The sequence below is a fragment of the Pristis pectinata genome, chromosome 14, assembly GCF_009764475.1.
Source record: "Pristis pectinata isolate sPriPec2 chromosome 14, sPriPec2.1.pri, whole genome shotgun sequence".
NCBI lineage: Eukaryota > Metazoa > Chordata > Chondrichthyes > Rhinopristiformes > Pristidae > Pristis > Pristis pectinata.
In genome coordinates this window covers 6,713,691-6,727,940 of record NC_067418.1, presented here as the reverse complement: position 1 = coordinate 6,727,940, position 14,250 = coordinate 6,713,691, and the positions used below count along the sequence as shown (strand labels likewise).

The following is a 14,250-nucleotide window of genomic DNA, read 5'->3' as shown; positions in this document are numbered from 1 at the left end:
GCTCCAATTTCTTATATCCTTGTATTTACTATTGACTTGTAAGAGCCAATCTAAGGTTGGGTGAAATAAAAGCTTGGATTTTACTTCAGAAAATCAGCTGAACCGCTGTGCATTGTCAATCAGCAGGACCTTCCATCTAGTGGGGAATCCTGATCTGGTGCTTGCAGTCTCAATGCCCCAAATTAGCTCCGGTGATGGCCAGAGTGTATTGGAATTTCAGGGATGTCCAGTTATCCTTCAGGTTAGCAATGTTTCCATTATTTTACTTACTATTCAATTCTTCTTTAAGCTGAATAATTATAATGAAACATTAGAACATACAATATCTGTGCCGAACATGATGCCAAATTAATCTAAATTTCTTCTTCCTGCACATGATCCATATCCCCCATCCATTCCCTGCATATTCATGTGTCTATCTAAAAACCTCTTAAATGCCACTATGGTATCTGCTTTCACCACCACCCCTGGCAGCCCGTTCCAAGCACCCACCACTCTCTGTGTAAAAAACTTCTCCTTTAAACTCCCTCCCCCCTCATCTTAAATTCATGTCCTTGAGTATTTGACATTTCTATCCTGGGAAAAAGATTCTGACAACCCAAGTTTGTCCAACAGCTCCTTATAGCTCATACCTTCTAATCCAGGCAGCGTCCTGGTAAATCTCATGTGTACTTTTCCAAAGCCTCCATGTCCTTCCTGTAATTGGGCAACCAGAACTGTACACAATACTCCAAGTGTGGCCTAACTAAAATTTTATACAGCTGCAACATGACTTCCTAATTCTTATACTCTATTGCCCAACCAATGAAGGCAAGCATGCCATACGTCTTCTTTACTAGTCTATCTACTTGTGTGGCCCCTTCCATGGATGATGTAATGCAAAGCACACAGTGGCAATGAAACAGTACTTCATTGAAATATCAGTCTTACAATGTGCTGGAGTCTCAGGAATGGGGCTTGAACCTACAATCTCGTGACTCATTAGCAAAAGTGCCACTTACTGTACGCTGAGAAAAAAAATCTATTATATCTTAAAATATTCTATTTAGTAACAATAGCTACAAATATTCCTTTTTACCTGCATTTACATTACTGCAATATAATATCTCACTACAGAATCACAAGGTATACAGTAATGGGGTGGCCAATCAGAAATGGTTCTGGGTGCCCGAGATGAAAATATTGAGTGCTTTTTCTACCTCTGTATTGGACAATGAAGTTACAGCAGCAAACCATGCCAATGTCTGCACCTTCTGCATCTGTGGAACCCAGGAAGTGGATCAACCTGTAAGTGATTCAGACAGCTCTCCATTATATTTTCTGTAAATTGTTTTGCATCTTTTGGTTGACGTGTATTTCCAGTTTCATGAATACTTGGCGCGGTTATATCAGACTGACTATAATAAATTTTGAACCAATTCCTCAACCTGGCTTACTAAATCAGTATCGATTGGAATTCAGCTCCGGTTTGTTTCTGATGTTCAGAGGGTGAAGGGTTCCTGCAGGTAGCTGGGAATATCGGAACTGAGTTACAATTAGATCCATTGCCTTCTTTGTTTAATGGAAGAGCAGGCTCAAGGAGGTGTGCAGCTTACTCCTGCCCCTGATCCACATGTTCGTGAAATAGATCAATAGTGAAACCCAAACATTTGCCCAATCTGCTGTGTGCATCTCTTTAAACTACAAATAACCACAGATATACCCCATATATAAACTGCACAAGCCTATCTATGAGGGGTTGAATGTAGACCTCAGTTCGTTTGGCATCCAATTCTGGATGAACAGAAATTTTCCCAGCTAAAAATTGGCAAGATCAGATCCATCATCTCAGGTTCCTGTAGCCAACTCAAACTCCATAGTTTCCATTCCTTTACCTGGCTATGTTATGGACCGAAACCAGACTGTTTGTGATCTTGGTTTCATACTTGACCCCAAGTTAACTCTCAGACCTCATACTGTGATCTCTGTATCATCAGCTGACTCCACCTCTGAGTGTCAAAGGCAGAAAGTTTCAGATGTCCAAAAATATTCAGATAATAAAAAAAAATTCAAAATGCTTTAAACTATTCAAAATCTATTAAAATAGTAATAACTTGTAAAATGTAAACAGAAACTGATGTATTTAGAAGCAGAAAATACTCAATCAATTTACAATACTTGAATTATCACACACCTCAGTCTCTCATAGACATTCCACTCCATTGAAGTGAAGGCGGAAGGCTTGGAACTCAGCTCCGATATTCCCAGCTACCTGCAGGAACCCTTCACCCTCTGAACGTCAGAAACAAACTGGAGCTGAATTCCATTCAATACTGATTTAGTAAGCCAAGTTAAGGAATTGGTTCAAAATTCATTATAGTCAGTCTGATATAACTGCTCCCTGTGCCAGGTTAGTCAGCTATCTGATCTAGTGTGCATTCCCAACAATAAGTTATGGGAAATGTTCACAATGTCCTGCTCCCAAACTGAAGGAGAGAAGTTTGAAAAATAGCAGTAAACAGTTAATTGCAACCCTGGTACTTTAATGTTTATGTGCACATGTATAGAAATCAGGATTGTTGAAGGTTACACAGGGAAGCACTGGCATTTATGCTGAATTTACCCCCAAAAGCTGGACCAGTTCAGCCCTGTGAAGCACAATGGGAATTTGTCAATGTTAAATACACTATAGAAATATCAACTGTTGTATCATAGGCTTATGTCAAATATATGGCAGAAAAGAAAATGTATAACAGACCGCAATCAGTGAGGATAAGCAGCAACACCTCTTCGACGATTATTCTCAACACTGGTGCCCCACAAGGCTGCGCCCTCAACCCCCTATTCTAGTCCCCATACACTCATGACTGCGTGGCCAGATTCTGCTCTAACTCCATCTATAAGTTTGCAGATAATACCACTGTAGTGGGCCGTATCTCAAATAATGATGAGTCAGAGTACAGGAAGGAGATAGAGAGCTTAGTGGAATGATGTCATGACAACAACCTTTCCCTCAATGTCAGCAAAACAAAAGAGCTGGTCATTGACTTCAGGAAAGGGGTGGTGTACATGCACCTGTCTACATCAATGGTGCTGAGGTCTAGAAGGTTGGGAGCTTCAGGTTCCTAGGAGTGAACATCACCAATAGCCTGTCCTGGTCCAACCATGTAGACACCATGGCCAAGAAAGCTCACCAGCGCCTCTACTTCATCGGGATACTAAAGAAATTTGGCATGTCCCCTTTGACACTCACCAATTTTTATCGATGCACCATAGAAAGCATCCTATCTAGATCTGCACCTTATTGTCTACCTGCACTGCACTTCCCTGTAGTTGTGACACTTTACTCTGTATTCTGTTATTGTTTTTACCCTGTACTACCTCAATGCACTCTGTACTACCTCAGTGCAGTGTGTAATGAATTGATCTGTATGAAAGGTATGCAAGACAAGTCTTTCACTGTACCTCGGTACAAGTGACAATAATAAACCAATACCAAAGAGGAAATTCATCCCAGCTTAGCTCTCCTGTTGTCTAACCTCCCCCTACCAAACCATCCAAATTTACCTGCATTTCCTTCCTCTCCCATGCCATCAAACTTCCCATTAAATGTATGTTTTATCCTTTGCCTCTGCTCCATGGTTGTGAGCTTTATGTTCTAATCATTTCTTGGATAATTAATTTTCCCCGAATTTCTTTGTTGGATTTATTGTCTGTCTTATATTTATGGTTTCTCATTTTAAACTTCCCTAAAAATGGAAACACTTTTTTCACACTGATGCTGTCGATATTAAGCCGCTCCTTAGACTTTTCTGGAGAAAAGGATACCAGCTTGCTCCATCCTTCCTGAGCAATATTCTGTGCCTCGATTATTTTTTAATGTTAGTGGAAAACGGTAATCTGCACAGGGCTCTAATTGTGACATGGAATGCACACATAATTTGTCCAGATATTCTCAATCAGCCGTGTTGGTCAGAATATTCGTCAATGAATTTCCTGTTTTATTCTCTTTAATTAGGGTTATTACTTTACTCATCCCAGAACAAAGCAGAGAACGGTGGTTTGTTTGGCTTGTTCCAGGGCACTGAGGGGACAGAATGTCATGACAAAGTTGCAACCGGGTGTTTCATTCATCTGTGCCACAGGCTGCAGAAAGAGCCAAGTGGAGGAAACAGGACCTTTCAAGTGCATCAAAGTTACGAAGGTGAAGCTCTGCTTTAATCTGGGCTAGTATTTAATACCATTTCAGCCAATGTTGGAGGTGGGCTGGGTTTAAGGCAAAACTCACAGCAAATTCTCCACTCTACAGCAGACAGAATATTTGAAGTAAACGATGGAACATTGGAACACTGCAACACAGCAACATGACATTCAGTTCTGGTCACCTCAGTTTAAGAAGGATGTGAAGGTGCCAGAGAGGGTGCAGAAAGGATTTATCAGAATGATTCCAGAAAGTATGGATTTCAGCCACAAGGTTAGATTGGAGAGGATGGAGTTGTTCTTCTTGGAGCAAAGAAGGTTGAACGGAGATATAATGGAAATGTACAAGATTATGATGGGATTAGAGAGGATCAACAGAAGAAATCTGTTCCATTTAGTGGACGGTTCAAGGACCAAGGGACACAGATTCAAAGGAAAGGGCAAAAGACGTGAGGAGGATGTGAGGGTTTGTTTTACTGGGAGAGTAGTTAGGGTCTGGAATTCACTGCTTGTAAGCGAGATGGAACCAGAGTCAATCAGTGCCTTCAAAATGAAATAAAATAATGCAGATGCTGAAAATCTGATTTTGATAAAAAGTAGTGTTGAGGAAAAGGAGACAGCGGTAATGTTTCAGATTGAAAACCCTTCAGCAGAAACTGCCTGATCTGCCTAATTCAGAAGCGAATTGGACGGGCAACTGAAAGAATTTAATTTGCTAGTCTATGGAAATGGAGAGGTTGCTCTACAGTGAAACAACACAGATTTGCTGGGCTGAATGGCCATAATAGTTTGATGATTCTCTGATGCTAATGAGAGGCCTAGATAGGGTAAGTAGGAAGGACTTGTTTCATTTGACAGAGGTGCAGAATGAGGAGTTATATATTTAAGATAATTGCAAGAAGCATTGAAGGATGGTTGAGGGTAATTTTTTTCACCCAAAGGCTAATGGGAGGTCTGGAACTCACTGTCTGAAAGGCTGGTGGAGGAAAAAAGAACTTCAAAACAGTTAAATGGTGCCCTGATGAGCACTTAAAGGTCTGTAACTAGCCAGGCTATAGACAGAGAGCTGGGAATTGAGACTAAGGTAAATAAGGTTTGGAGGGGCTGGGGCGTGCAACGAAAATTGGTGGGAGGGGATTGGGAAGGTGAAGCAGAAACTGGGACTGTGGGAACGGCGCTCCCTCTCAATAATTGGGAAGAACTTGGTTATCAGGTGTGGGGTGCTCTCAGGGCTGCTATACTTGGTGCAGGTGTGGCCTGTTCCTCACTTCTCCTGCTTGGGAATGACCTGTGCCGTCTTCCGGTTCATCTGGGGATCCAAGATGGAGTGGGTCCGACAGGTCGCCATGCACAAGTCCCTGGACAATGGGGACAAAAGTGTCCCCAATGTTGCCCTCATCCTGATGTCCACCTTCGTCTGTGGTGCATCAGGCTGTGCGTGGAACCAAAGTACGTGGGCACCAAGTGTCACTACGTGTCGAGGTTCTACCTGTCCCCACTGTTGCGAAGGATGGGCCTGGCCCCATTGCCATGCAACGTCCCAGTCAGCTGGATGTTGCGGCACTACCTGTCCTTTGTGGAAAAGTTCTTCCAGACCAACACCTTTGACCACAAGTCCATCAGGCAGTGGTCAGCACGGAACATCCTGCAGACCACTGCAGGAGAAGGACTCGATGGATACTGTGGGGTGGTTCCCTGAGCAGACTGTCCTGACCATCTGGCAGAATGCCTCATCGCCAGAACTCAACAACAAGCACCAAGACCTCGCTTGGCTGGCGGTGAGAGGGGCCCTTCCAGTCAGATCCTTCCTGCATGGTCGAAACATCACTCCCAGCGCGCGCTGCCCACGGGAGGACTGCGCTGAGGATGAGACGATTGCCCACCTCTTTGCAGGCTGTGGGTTTACGAGGAGGGTGTGGCAAAAGATGCAGGGGTCCTTGTCACGTTTCATCCCCAGCAGCTGTGTAACAGAGGATTCTCTGATCTACAGGCTGTTCCTGGGGACACACACGGAGATGGACATCAGCTGCTGCTGGAAGGTCATCAACTCGGTGAAAGATGTCCTTTGGTCTGCCCGAAACTTGTTGGTCTCCCAGCATTGCGAGATATCCGTAGGGGAATGCTGCCGACTGGCTCATTCCAGGCTGCAGGAGTACGTGCTGAGGGACGCACTGAAACTGGGTGCAGCCAACGCAAGGGCTCGGTGGGAAAGGACTACAGTTTAGGGTTCTTCTGCCACTGGAGAGGGAGGGGCAGGGTCAGGCGAGGAAGCACCTTAAATATTGTAAATATGGGATTGGGGTATCACCCCAGGGAGCCACACGAGTGGCATCGGTGCTGTGGTTTTTTTATATATAAAAAGGTAACACTAATGATTGATCTGTACACAAATGTAAAGGTTTGCATTGTTTTATTCTTGTATATAGTTCATTTTTTATGATGAATAATAATTTTAAAAATTTTGGCGGGGTGGAAAGGTGGAACATGATGGACCAAATGGCCTCTCTATGATTCTATGAATCTGTGAACCAACCATATTTTGCGTCCTAAAATTCAGCCCATTAGTACAAGTGAAAGAAAGTTTGATAAGAGTTGAGTTACAGGGAAAGATTGAACAGGTTAGGACTTTATTCTTTGGTGTGTAGAAGAATGAGGGGAGATTTGATAGAGGTTTACAAAATTATGAGGGGTATAGACAAAGTAAATGCGAGTAGGCTTTTTCCACCTAGATTAGGAGAGATAAATACGAGAGGACATGGCTTTAGGGTGAAAGGGGAAAGGTTTGGGGGAACATTAGGGGGATCTTCTTCACTCAGAGAGTGGTGGGAGTGTGGAACGAGCTACCATCTGACGTGGTAAATGTGGGCTCACTCTTAAGTTTTAAGAATAAATTGGACTGATACATGGACGGGAGAGGTCTGGAGGGTTATGGACCGAGTGCAGGTCGATGGGACTAGTGGAATAAAGTTTCGGCACAGACTAGTAGGGCCGAGTGGCCCATTTTCTGTGCTGTAGTGTTCAATGGTTCAATTGTTCTAAAAGTGCCAGGTTTGAAGAGGTTTATTGAAGTGAGAGGGAGAGAGAGAGAGAGAGACAGAGGCAGAGAACTTTAGAAAGGGAATTCCGATGAAAACTAATGGTGGAGCAGTGAAAATTTAGAATGCGCAGCATGTGAAGTAGTGCAGAGTTCTTACATGTTTGGGTCAAAGCTTGGCATCAAGCTATCTTTTATTTAAATATTATGTATGAAATTTGGAAAGATTTTAATTCTCTTGTTTATAGGTTGACCTTTCTACTTCTGCAGCCAAAAATAGTTTGGCTCACTTGGAAGCAAAACTAAATTCTTTGCGGGTGGAGACATCAGTACAAACTATCTCATGGGACATCTCTGCTGCCAAGACCCAACCAGCAGTGAGAATCTTGGCCTATCGGAATGGCGCTGGATATAAGGATGGTGAATTGATTATTGGAACAACGTTTTCCTCGGTAATAAAGCCAGGATAAGTAAACGTATTCTCAAGTTAGCCAGAAGTCACGAAAAATAGAGAACAGCTCATCAGCCTGTGAAAATTAAGGACTGGCCAACTAGTTCCCGTTCTGATGTAGAATCTATACCGGAAACATTCAGTGGAGTGAATTCCCATAATGGGGAAAGAGGGAATTTCTCTATTGTTGATTTGAGCTGATGGAATCCTAGTGAGTTGCTAGAATTGTTGGGGTCTTTTTCCATTGTTAATCGATGACCAACAGTTAACGCTGGGCTGAAGCATTCAGGGCCATTCCAGTCTTAACATTTAAACATCCTGGTTGGGAACACCAAGGCATCCTCATGCTGCTTGGAGCCGAAGATGGTGAATATTTGTTGGTTTGTGTGCAGCCAGTCCCCAGGTTATATTCTAGAGAACTGTCTGTAGGCTGATTTCTCCATAAGTCAGTAATATTTTTTTCTATAGCTACACTTTATTTGTCTATAAAGATAGAGGTGAACTCTTGATCTCCCAATCTACCTCATCGTGGCCCTTGCACCTTATTTGTCTACCTGTTCTGCACTTTCGTTGTAACTGTAACACTATATTCTGCATTCTGTTTACCTTCTTCACTACCTCAGTGTACTTATGCATGGAATGATCTGTCTGGATAGAACACAAACTAAACTGTACCTTGGTACATGTAATAAGAATAAACCTATTCCAACTCTCATTCCATATTGTATCGCTCTACGTACATTTGCTATAATCCTTTCATTTCATTGAATAATCACGTTAACATTACCATTATTAAACTAATGGAATATATATATGCAGTACCCAGTCATTGACGGATATCATGAAACATTTTATTATTATTACTACTGGTTTGATAAATGCTTTAAAAGTGAACGGGAGAATTTGCGTTAAGTTGGATTTCTGAAAGTTGAGTCATTCGTAACCTGAGGAGCCCCTGTGTTCAGATTTAATGTTACATTTAAGGAATTCCCAGCACTGAGTCTGGTCATTAAACAAAACATCTTGTAATTCTTATATACCTGATGTTTGAAATGAACATGTGCCACTACTGCAACTTTTCTGCATCCAAGGAACAAATTAAAACCCTCAAAGCAAAATGCATTGAATGCAAGTAACACATAAAAATATGGCAGTTCTCATGAGGCTGGGGACTTTGTATATGCACACAACTTGTAGGCCCTGACAAACAGAGAACAGAACAGCACAGGAACAGGCCCTTCGGCCCACGATGTTGTGCCGAACCAATTACATTAATAATAAAATGCCCAACTAAACTAATCCCTTCTGCCTGCACAATGTCCATATCTGACCATTTTCCTCACGTTCATGTCCTATCGAAGAGCTTCTTGAACACCTCTATTGTATCTGCCTCCACCACCACCAACCCAGGCTGCACACTCCAGGCACCCACCACTCTCTGTGTAAAAAAAATTGCCCTGCATATCTCCTTTGAACTTAACCCCCCTCACCTTAAATGCATGCCCTCTGGTATAAAGCCAAGAATTCTTCTGAAATTTGTGCAGCCTGGGGTGGTGGTGGAGGCAGATACAATAGGGGCATTCAAGAAGCTCTTCGCTAGGACATAAATGTGAGGGAAATGGTCGGATATGGACATTGCGAGGGTTGGAGGAGATCGGTCAAGGCGTGGACGAGACTGATAGCAGTGGAGGTGAGGTACATGAGATTGATTGTGGTGGGGGTGAGTGAGTTAGATTGCATAGGGTGGGTGGAGGAGATCAATTGTGATGAGAATGGGATGAAGAGGTTGCTGTGGGGTTGGGGGAATGGAATTTAATTGTGGTTAGCACCAGATGAAGGAGTTTGATTGCAATGGGGACTGGGTGAAAGAGACTGATTGTAGTGGGGACTGGGTGGTGGAGATCGATCGTAGTGGGGGTGTGGTGAAGGGGATCAATCATGGTGGGGGTGGATGGATAGGGGCAAGAATCAGATCGCAGAGGCGTTGAAGAGATCACGGGGGCTTCATTGTGGCTACTTCATTTTGGGGAAGGTAACCTCATTAACAAATATAAAATACTGATCCACCTCGCGTGCAGTTGTCACGTAAATCCCCCAACTCACCCAAGGTCCAGACCAGAATTGAGATTGTTTGTAATGGGTTGGGATGTGGTTAGCATTTTTAAGAATTTAGTTTCTTCTATCCTGACCCTTGCCCTGCAGTGGGTGTGGAAAGGGGGGGAAGTTTGCCCCCATTTTGTGCAGCTGGGATTGACTAGTTTGGAGCATTAAAATTTTCATTTAGAAGTTAATGCTGGTGATGTAATGAACAATTATTTCATTCACTGAGAAGTTGTCATATAGTCAGAACTACTTCCTATGAAGATCAAGGAAATTCGGCATGTCCCCGTTGACCCTCACCAATTTTTATAGATGCACCATCGAAAGCATCCTATCCGGATGCATCATGGCTTGGTATGGCAACTGCTCTGCCCAAGACTGCAAGAAATTTCAGAGGGTTGTGGACACAGCTCAGCAGATCGCTGAAACCATCCTCTGTCTACACTTCCTGCTGCCTTGGGAAAGCAGCCAACATAATTAAAGACCCCTGGATATTCTCTCTTCTCCCCCACTCCCATCGGGCAGAAGATAAAAAAGCTTGAAAACATGTACCACCAGCCTCAAAGGCAGCTTCTATCCTGTTATAAGATTCTTGAACAGACCTCTTGTACGATAAAGATGAACTCTTGTCTACCTGCACTGCACTTTCTCTGTAACTGTAACTGTAACACTATATTCTGAATTTTGTTATAGCTTCTCCCTTTGTACTACCTAAATGTACTTATGTTTTGAAATGATCTGTATGGATGGTACGCAAAACAAATTTTTTCACTGTATCTCGGTACACACAACAATAATAAACCAATTACCAATTTCCAGGATTAAATATTGGTGTTTTGTCCCCATTGACCACTGTTTTAACAACAGAATTAAAATGTTGAATTTAAAGTCCTTAATCCCTCTCTACAGAATTAGAGAGAAGAATGTTGTGCAAACACCACTGACAGTAATAGTCACCTTCTCCTTTCAGTACACTGTATTTACAGTTAACTCCCTGCTTGCCTTGATCTAGTTGCTTGCCATGTGCACTCAAAGGCTAGAGCTGACCAGACCTGCACGAAGACTGTATACAGCTGATGGAAGCCTGATCTTGACTGTCAGTGAACTGATAGCGGCATCAGCCAATGACACTTCACAGGAGCAAGAGCTGGAAATAAGACAAGCTGAAGGAGACAAAGGTAGGAGACCTGAGGGGCTAATAAATAGGGAGAAGAAAGAAGATATATCAGTGTGGTTATACATACTTTTTCTTGCCTCTGCAGCCTAGGTTAATGTTGGTCTGGGATCCATGCATGCTTGCAGGTATTTTCTCTTAAACTTGCCTCTCCTATTAACACCACGGCTTAGTTATTTGCCTTGGAATGTGGTAAAACTAGGGCACTGTAACTAGTCCTGGTGTTTCACAGCTGCAGCAACCCAGATTGGATCCAGACCTCTATTGCGATCTTTGGGGAGTTTGCATGATCTCCCTGTGTCAGTATGGGTCTACCCCAGATGCTCCTTTCCTCCCACATCCCAAAGATGCCCCGGTCATTAAGATAATTGGTTATAGTAAATTATCCTGAGAGTGTGTGCGTGGTAAGAGCATCAGGGTGGAGTTGATGGGAATGTGAGAGAGAATGGGTTACAGGGAAATAAGTGGGGGAATGGGATTGATAGGATAGGTGGGAGGGCTTGTAGTGATGAGGATATTGTGATTCTGCAATGGGATGCAGATAGAACATAGAACAAAGAACAGTATAGCACAAGAACAGGTCCTTCAACCCACGATGTTGTGCTGAACTAATTAAACTAGTAATTAAATGCCTAACTAAATTAATCCCTTCTGCCTACACAATGTCTGTTTCCCTCCATTCTCTGCACATTCATGTGCCCAGCTTAGATCCTCTATTGTATCTGCCTTCACCATCGCTCCTGGCAGCACATTCCCGGCATCCACCACTCTGTGTAAAACAATTGCTCCGCACATCTCCTTTGAATTTACCCCCTTTCACCTTAAGTGCATGCCCTCTAGTATTAGACATTAGATAGATTGGGTGAAAAACTGACAAATGGAGTTAATATGGGGAAGTGTGGGATCATGCACTTTTGTAAGAGGAATCAAAAGGCAGATCATTATCTAAGTGGGGAGAGGCTGCCAATGTGTGATGTTCAGATGTAGGTGTTCTAGTGCATGAATTACAAAAAGTTAGCAGGCAGGTCCAACAAGTATGCAATGGAGGCAGTCCAAAGGAGATTCACCAGACCAGTTCCTGAGATGGGGGATTGTCCTATCAAGAGAAGCAAGACAATTTGGGTTTGTACTCCTTGGAGTTTACAAGAATGAAGGGCGACCTTATTCAAACATATCACATCCTAAGGGGGCTTGACTGGGTAGATGTTGAGATATTTCTACTAGTGGGAGAGCCATGAACAAGGGGACACAGCTACAAAAAAGTGGTCAGTCATTTAAAACTGAGGTGCGTAGAAATTTCTTCTCTCAGAGGGTGGTGAATCTCTAGAATTCTCTGCCCCCGAGCGTGGTGGAACCCAGATCATTAGATATATTTAAGGTGGAGATAGATTAATATTGAATGGTAGGGCAGCCTTGATGGGCCAAGTGGCTTACTCCTGCTCCTATTTTCTTGTGTTCTTGTGAATTTCTTTGAGAGCCAGCATAGACTCAATGGGCCAAATGGCCTCCTTCTATGTCATAAGGGGATACGAGATGTGGTATATCGGTTTAGTTCCCGATTGATGAGAGATACTGACACTGGCTGTTTATATTCTCCTCGAGAAGGTACTTGCAGTGTTGGATTATCATCTCCTCTAGTAAGTGCCACACCTGACAGTGCAACACTCCCTCACTGCTGCACTGGCAGACTTGATTATGTGCTCGTGGTCAAGACCATAGAGCTGGTGATGAACCTTAAAGGTGAGAGGGACTCAGAGTGCACAGGGTGGCTGGAGATGAGAGGGACTCAGAGTGCACAGGCTGACTCGAGATGAGAGAGCTACCAACTAAATCATGGGTGATGCCTACTTCAGACAGAAGTTGTAGGCACAAACCAGAAAGCAATATTGGGTGGCATAACAACACTTGATTTTTCTGGTTACTGCCCCATTCTGAGGACACAAGAAATTGTAGCAGGCCATGGTAGGGTGGCACAATAGTGTAGTGGTTAGCATAACGCTATTACAGCGCCAGCGACCCGGGTTCAATTCCTGCTGCCGTCTGTAAGGAGTGTATATGTTCTCCCCGTGCCCGCATGGGTTTCCTCCGGGTGCTCCGGTTTCCTCCCACATTCCAAAGATGTACAGGTTAGGAAGTTGTGGACATGCTATGTTGGCGCCGGAAGCCTGGCGACGCTTGCTGGCTGCCCCCAGCACATTCTCAATAACGCAAAAAGATGTATTTCACTGTGTGTTTCAATGTACATGTGACTAATAAATAAATATCAATATCTTAAAACTGCATGCATGATCTTTTCTTTTCATGGGCTGCTAGGAGTGGAATCAGAATCAGGTTTATTATCATTGACATATGTTGTGAAATTTGTTGTTTTGTAGCAGCAGTACAGTGCAAGACATAAAAATTACTGTAAGTTACAAAGATGAATAAATAATGCAAAAGAGGAATAAAGAGGTAGTGTTCATGGGTTCATGGACCGTTTATAAATCTGATTGTGGAAGCAGATACAACTGTGGCGCTTAAGAGGCTTTCAGACAGACACATAAATATGCAGAGAATGGAGGGACGTGGATCATGTGCAGGCAGAAGAGATTTAGTTTAATTTGGCATTGTGTTTGGCACAGACCTTGTGGGCCGAAGGGCCTGTTCCTATGCTGTACTGTTCTATGTTGTTGTGTACTTCCCTTGTCGATCAGTGAATTCCTGTGCTGCTTTTCTTCACTACTAGACTGGACGTTGACTCCTGGTGATAACTACTTGGTGACCCGTGAGGAGTTGAAAATCAACCCAAGTTTCAGGAACCCTATTGAGGTCTGGGTGTCCTCTGGTGAGCCATTTGTGCCTCTGAGTGGTAAGTGTTTAAAATTTGAAATTTCAAGCGTCTAAAACAGGTGCAGCGTATCCTCACAAAAACTTATTGAACAGTTCATTACTTTTATAACACAAACAGAAAATGCTGGAAATGCACAGGGAATTGGGCAGCAATGGCTGATATAACATTGAGGGGAATTTTATCCCCCAATAACGGGTGAGTGTGATATAAAAAAGTTAAACATTCGAGACCCAAGGAGACCCACCTTCCTTGACCGAGCACCTTCACTTTGTCCACTCTGACCGCCTGGATCTCTCGGTTGCCCGGCATTTTAATTCTCCATCCCATTCCTACACCAACATGTCTGTCCTTGGCCTCCTCTCCCGCCAAGTAGAGGCTAAACATAAATTAGAGGAATAGCACCTCATGTTCTCCAACTTCCAGTAACTGCTCCCTCTCTGTCCCTTCTCCCATTTCTTTTTTCTCTCTCCTCCTGATCTAAC

The 14,250-nt window shown here is 43.3% G+C and overlaps 1 protein-coding gene across 6 annotated transcripts in view; it reads left to right on the top strand.

Annotated features, from left to right (window-relative positions):
* The window catches only part of LOC127577799 (doublecortin domain-containing protein 1-like), a 282,541-nt gene that overhangs the window by 205,421 nt on the left and 62,870 nt on the right, over positions 1 to 14,250 (top strand). For 5 of the 6 annotated variants that reach the window (XR_007957440.1, XR_007957439.1, XM_052029376.1 and 2 more), the window contains exons 17-22: positions 124 to 241; positions 1,117 to 1,287; positions 3,998 to 4,183; positions 7,462 to 7,665; positions 10,777 to 10,942; positions 13,664 to 13,786. Coding sequence is in view for 4 of the 6 variants with exons in the window: in XM_052029376.1 (XP_051885336.1) it covers positions 124 to 241; positions 1,117 to 1,287; positions 3,998 to 4,183; positions 7,462 to 7,665; positions 10,777 to 10,942; positions 13,664 to 13,786 (968 nt within the window). In the remaining 2 variants the exon portion in view is untranslated. The remainder of the gene's footprint in view (positions 1 to 123; positions 242 to 1,116; positions 1,288 to 3,997; positions 4,184 to 7,461; positions 7,666 to 10,776; positions 10,943 to 13,663; positions 13,787 to 14,250) is intronic. The other variant, XM_052029374.1, reaches the window with a different exon arrangement.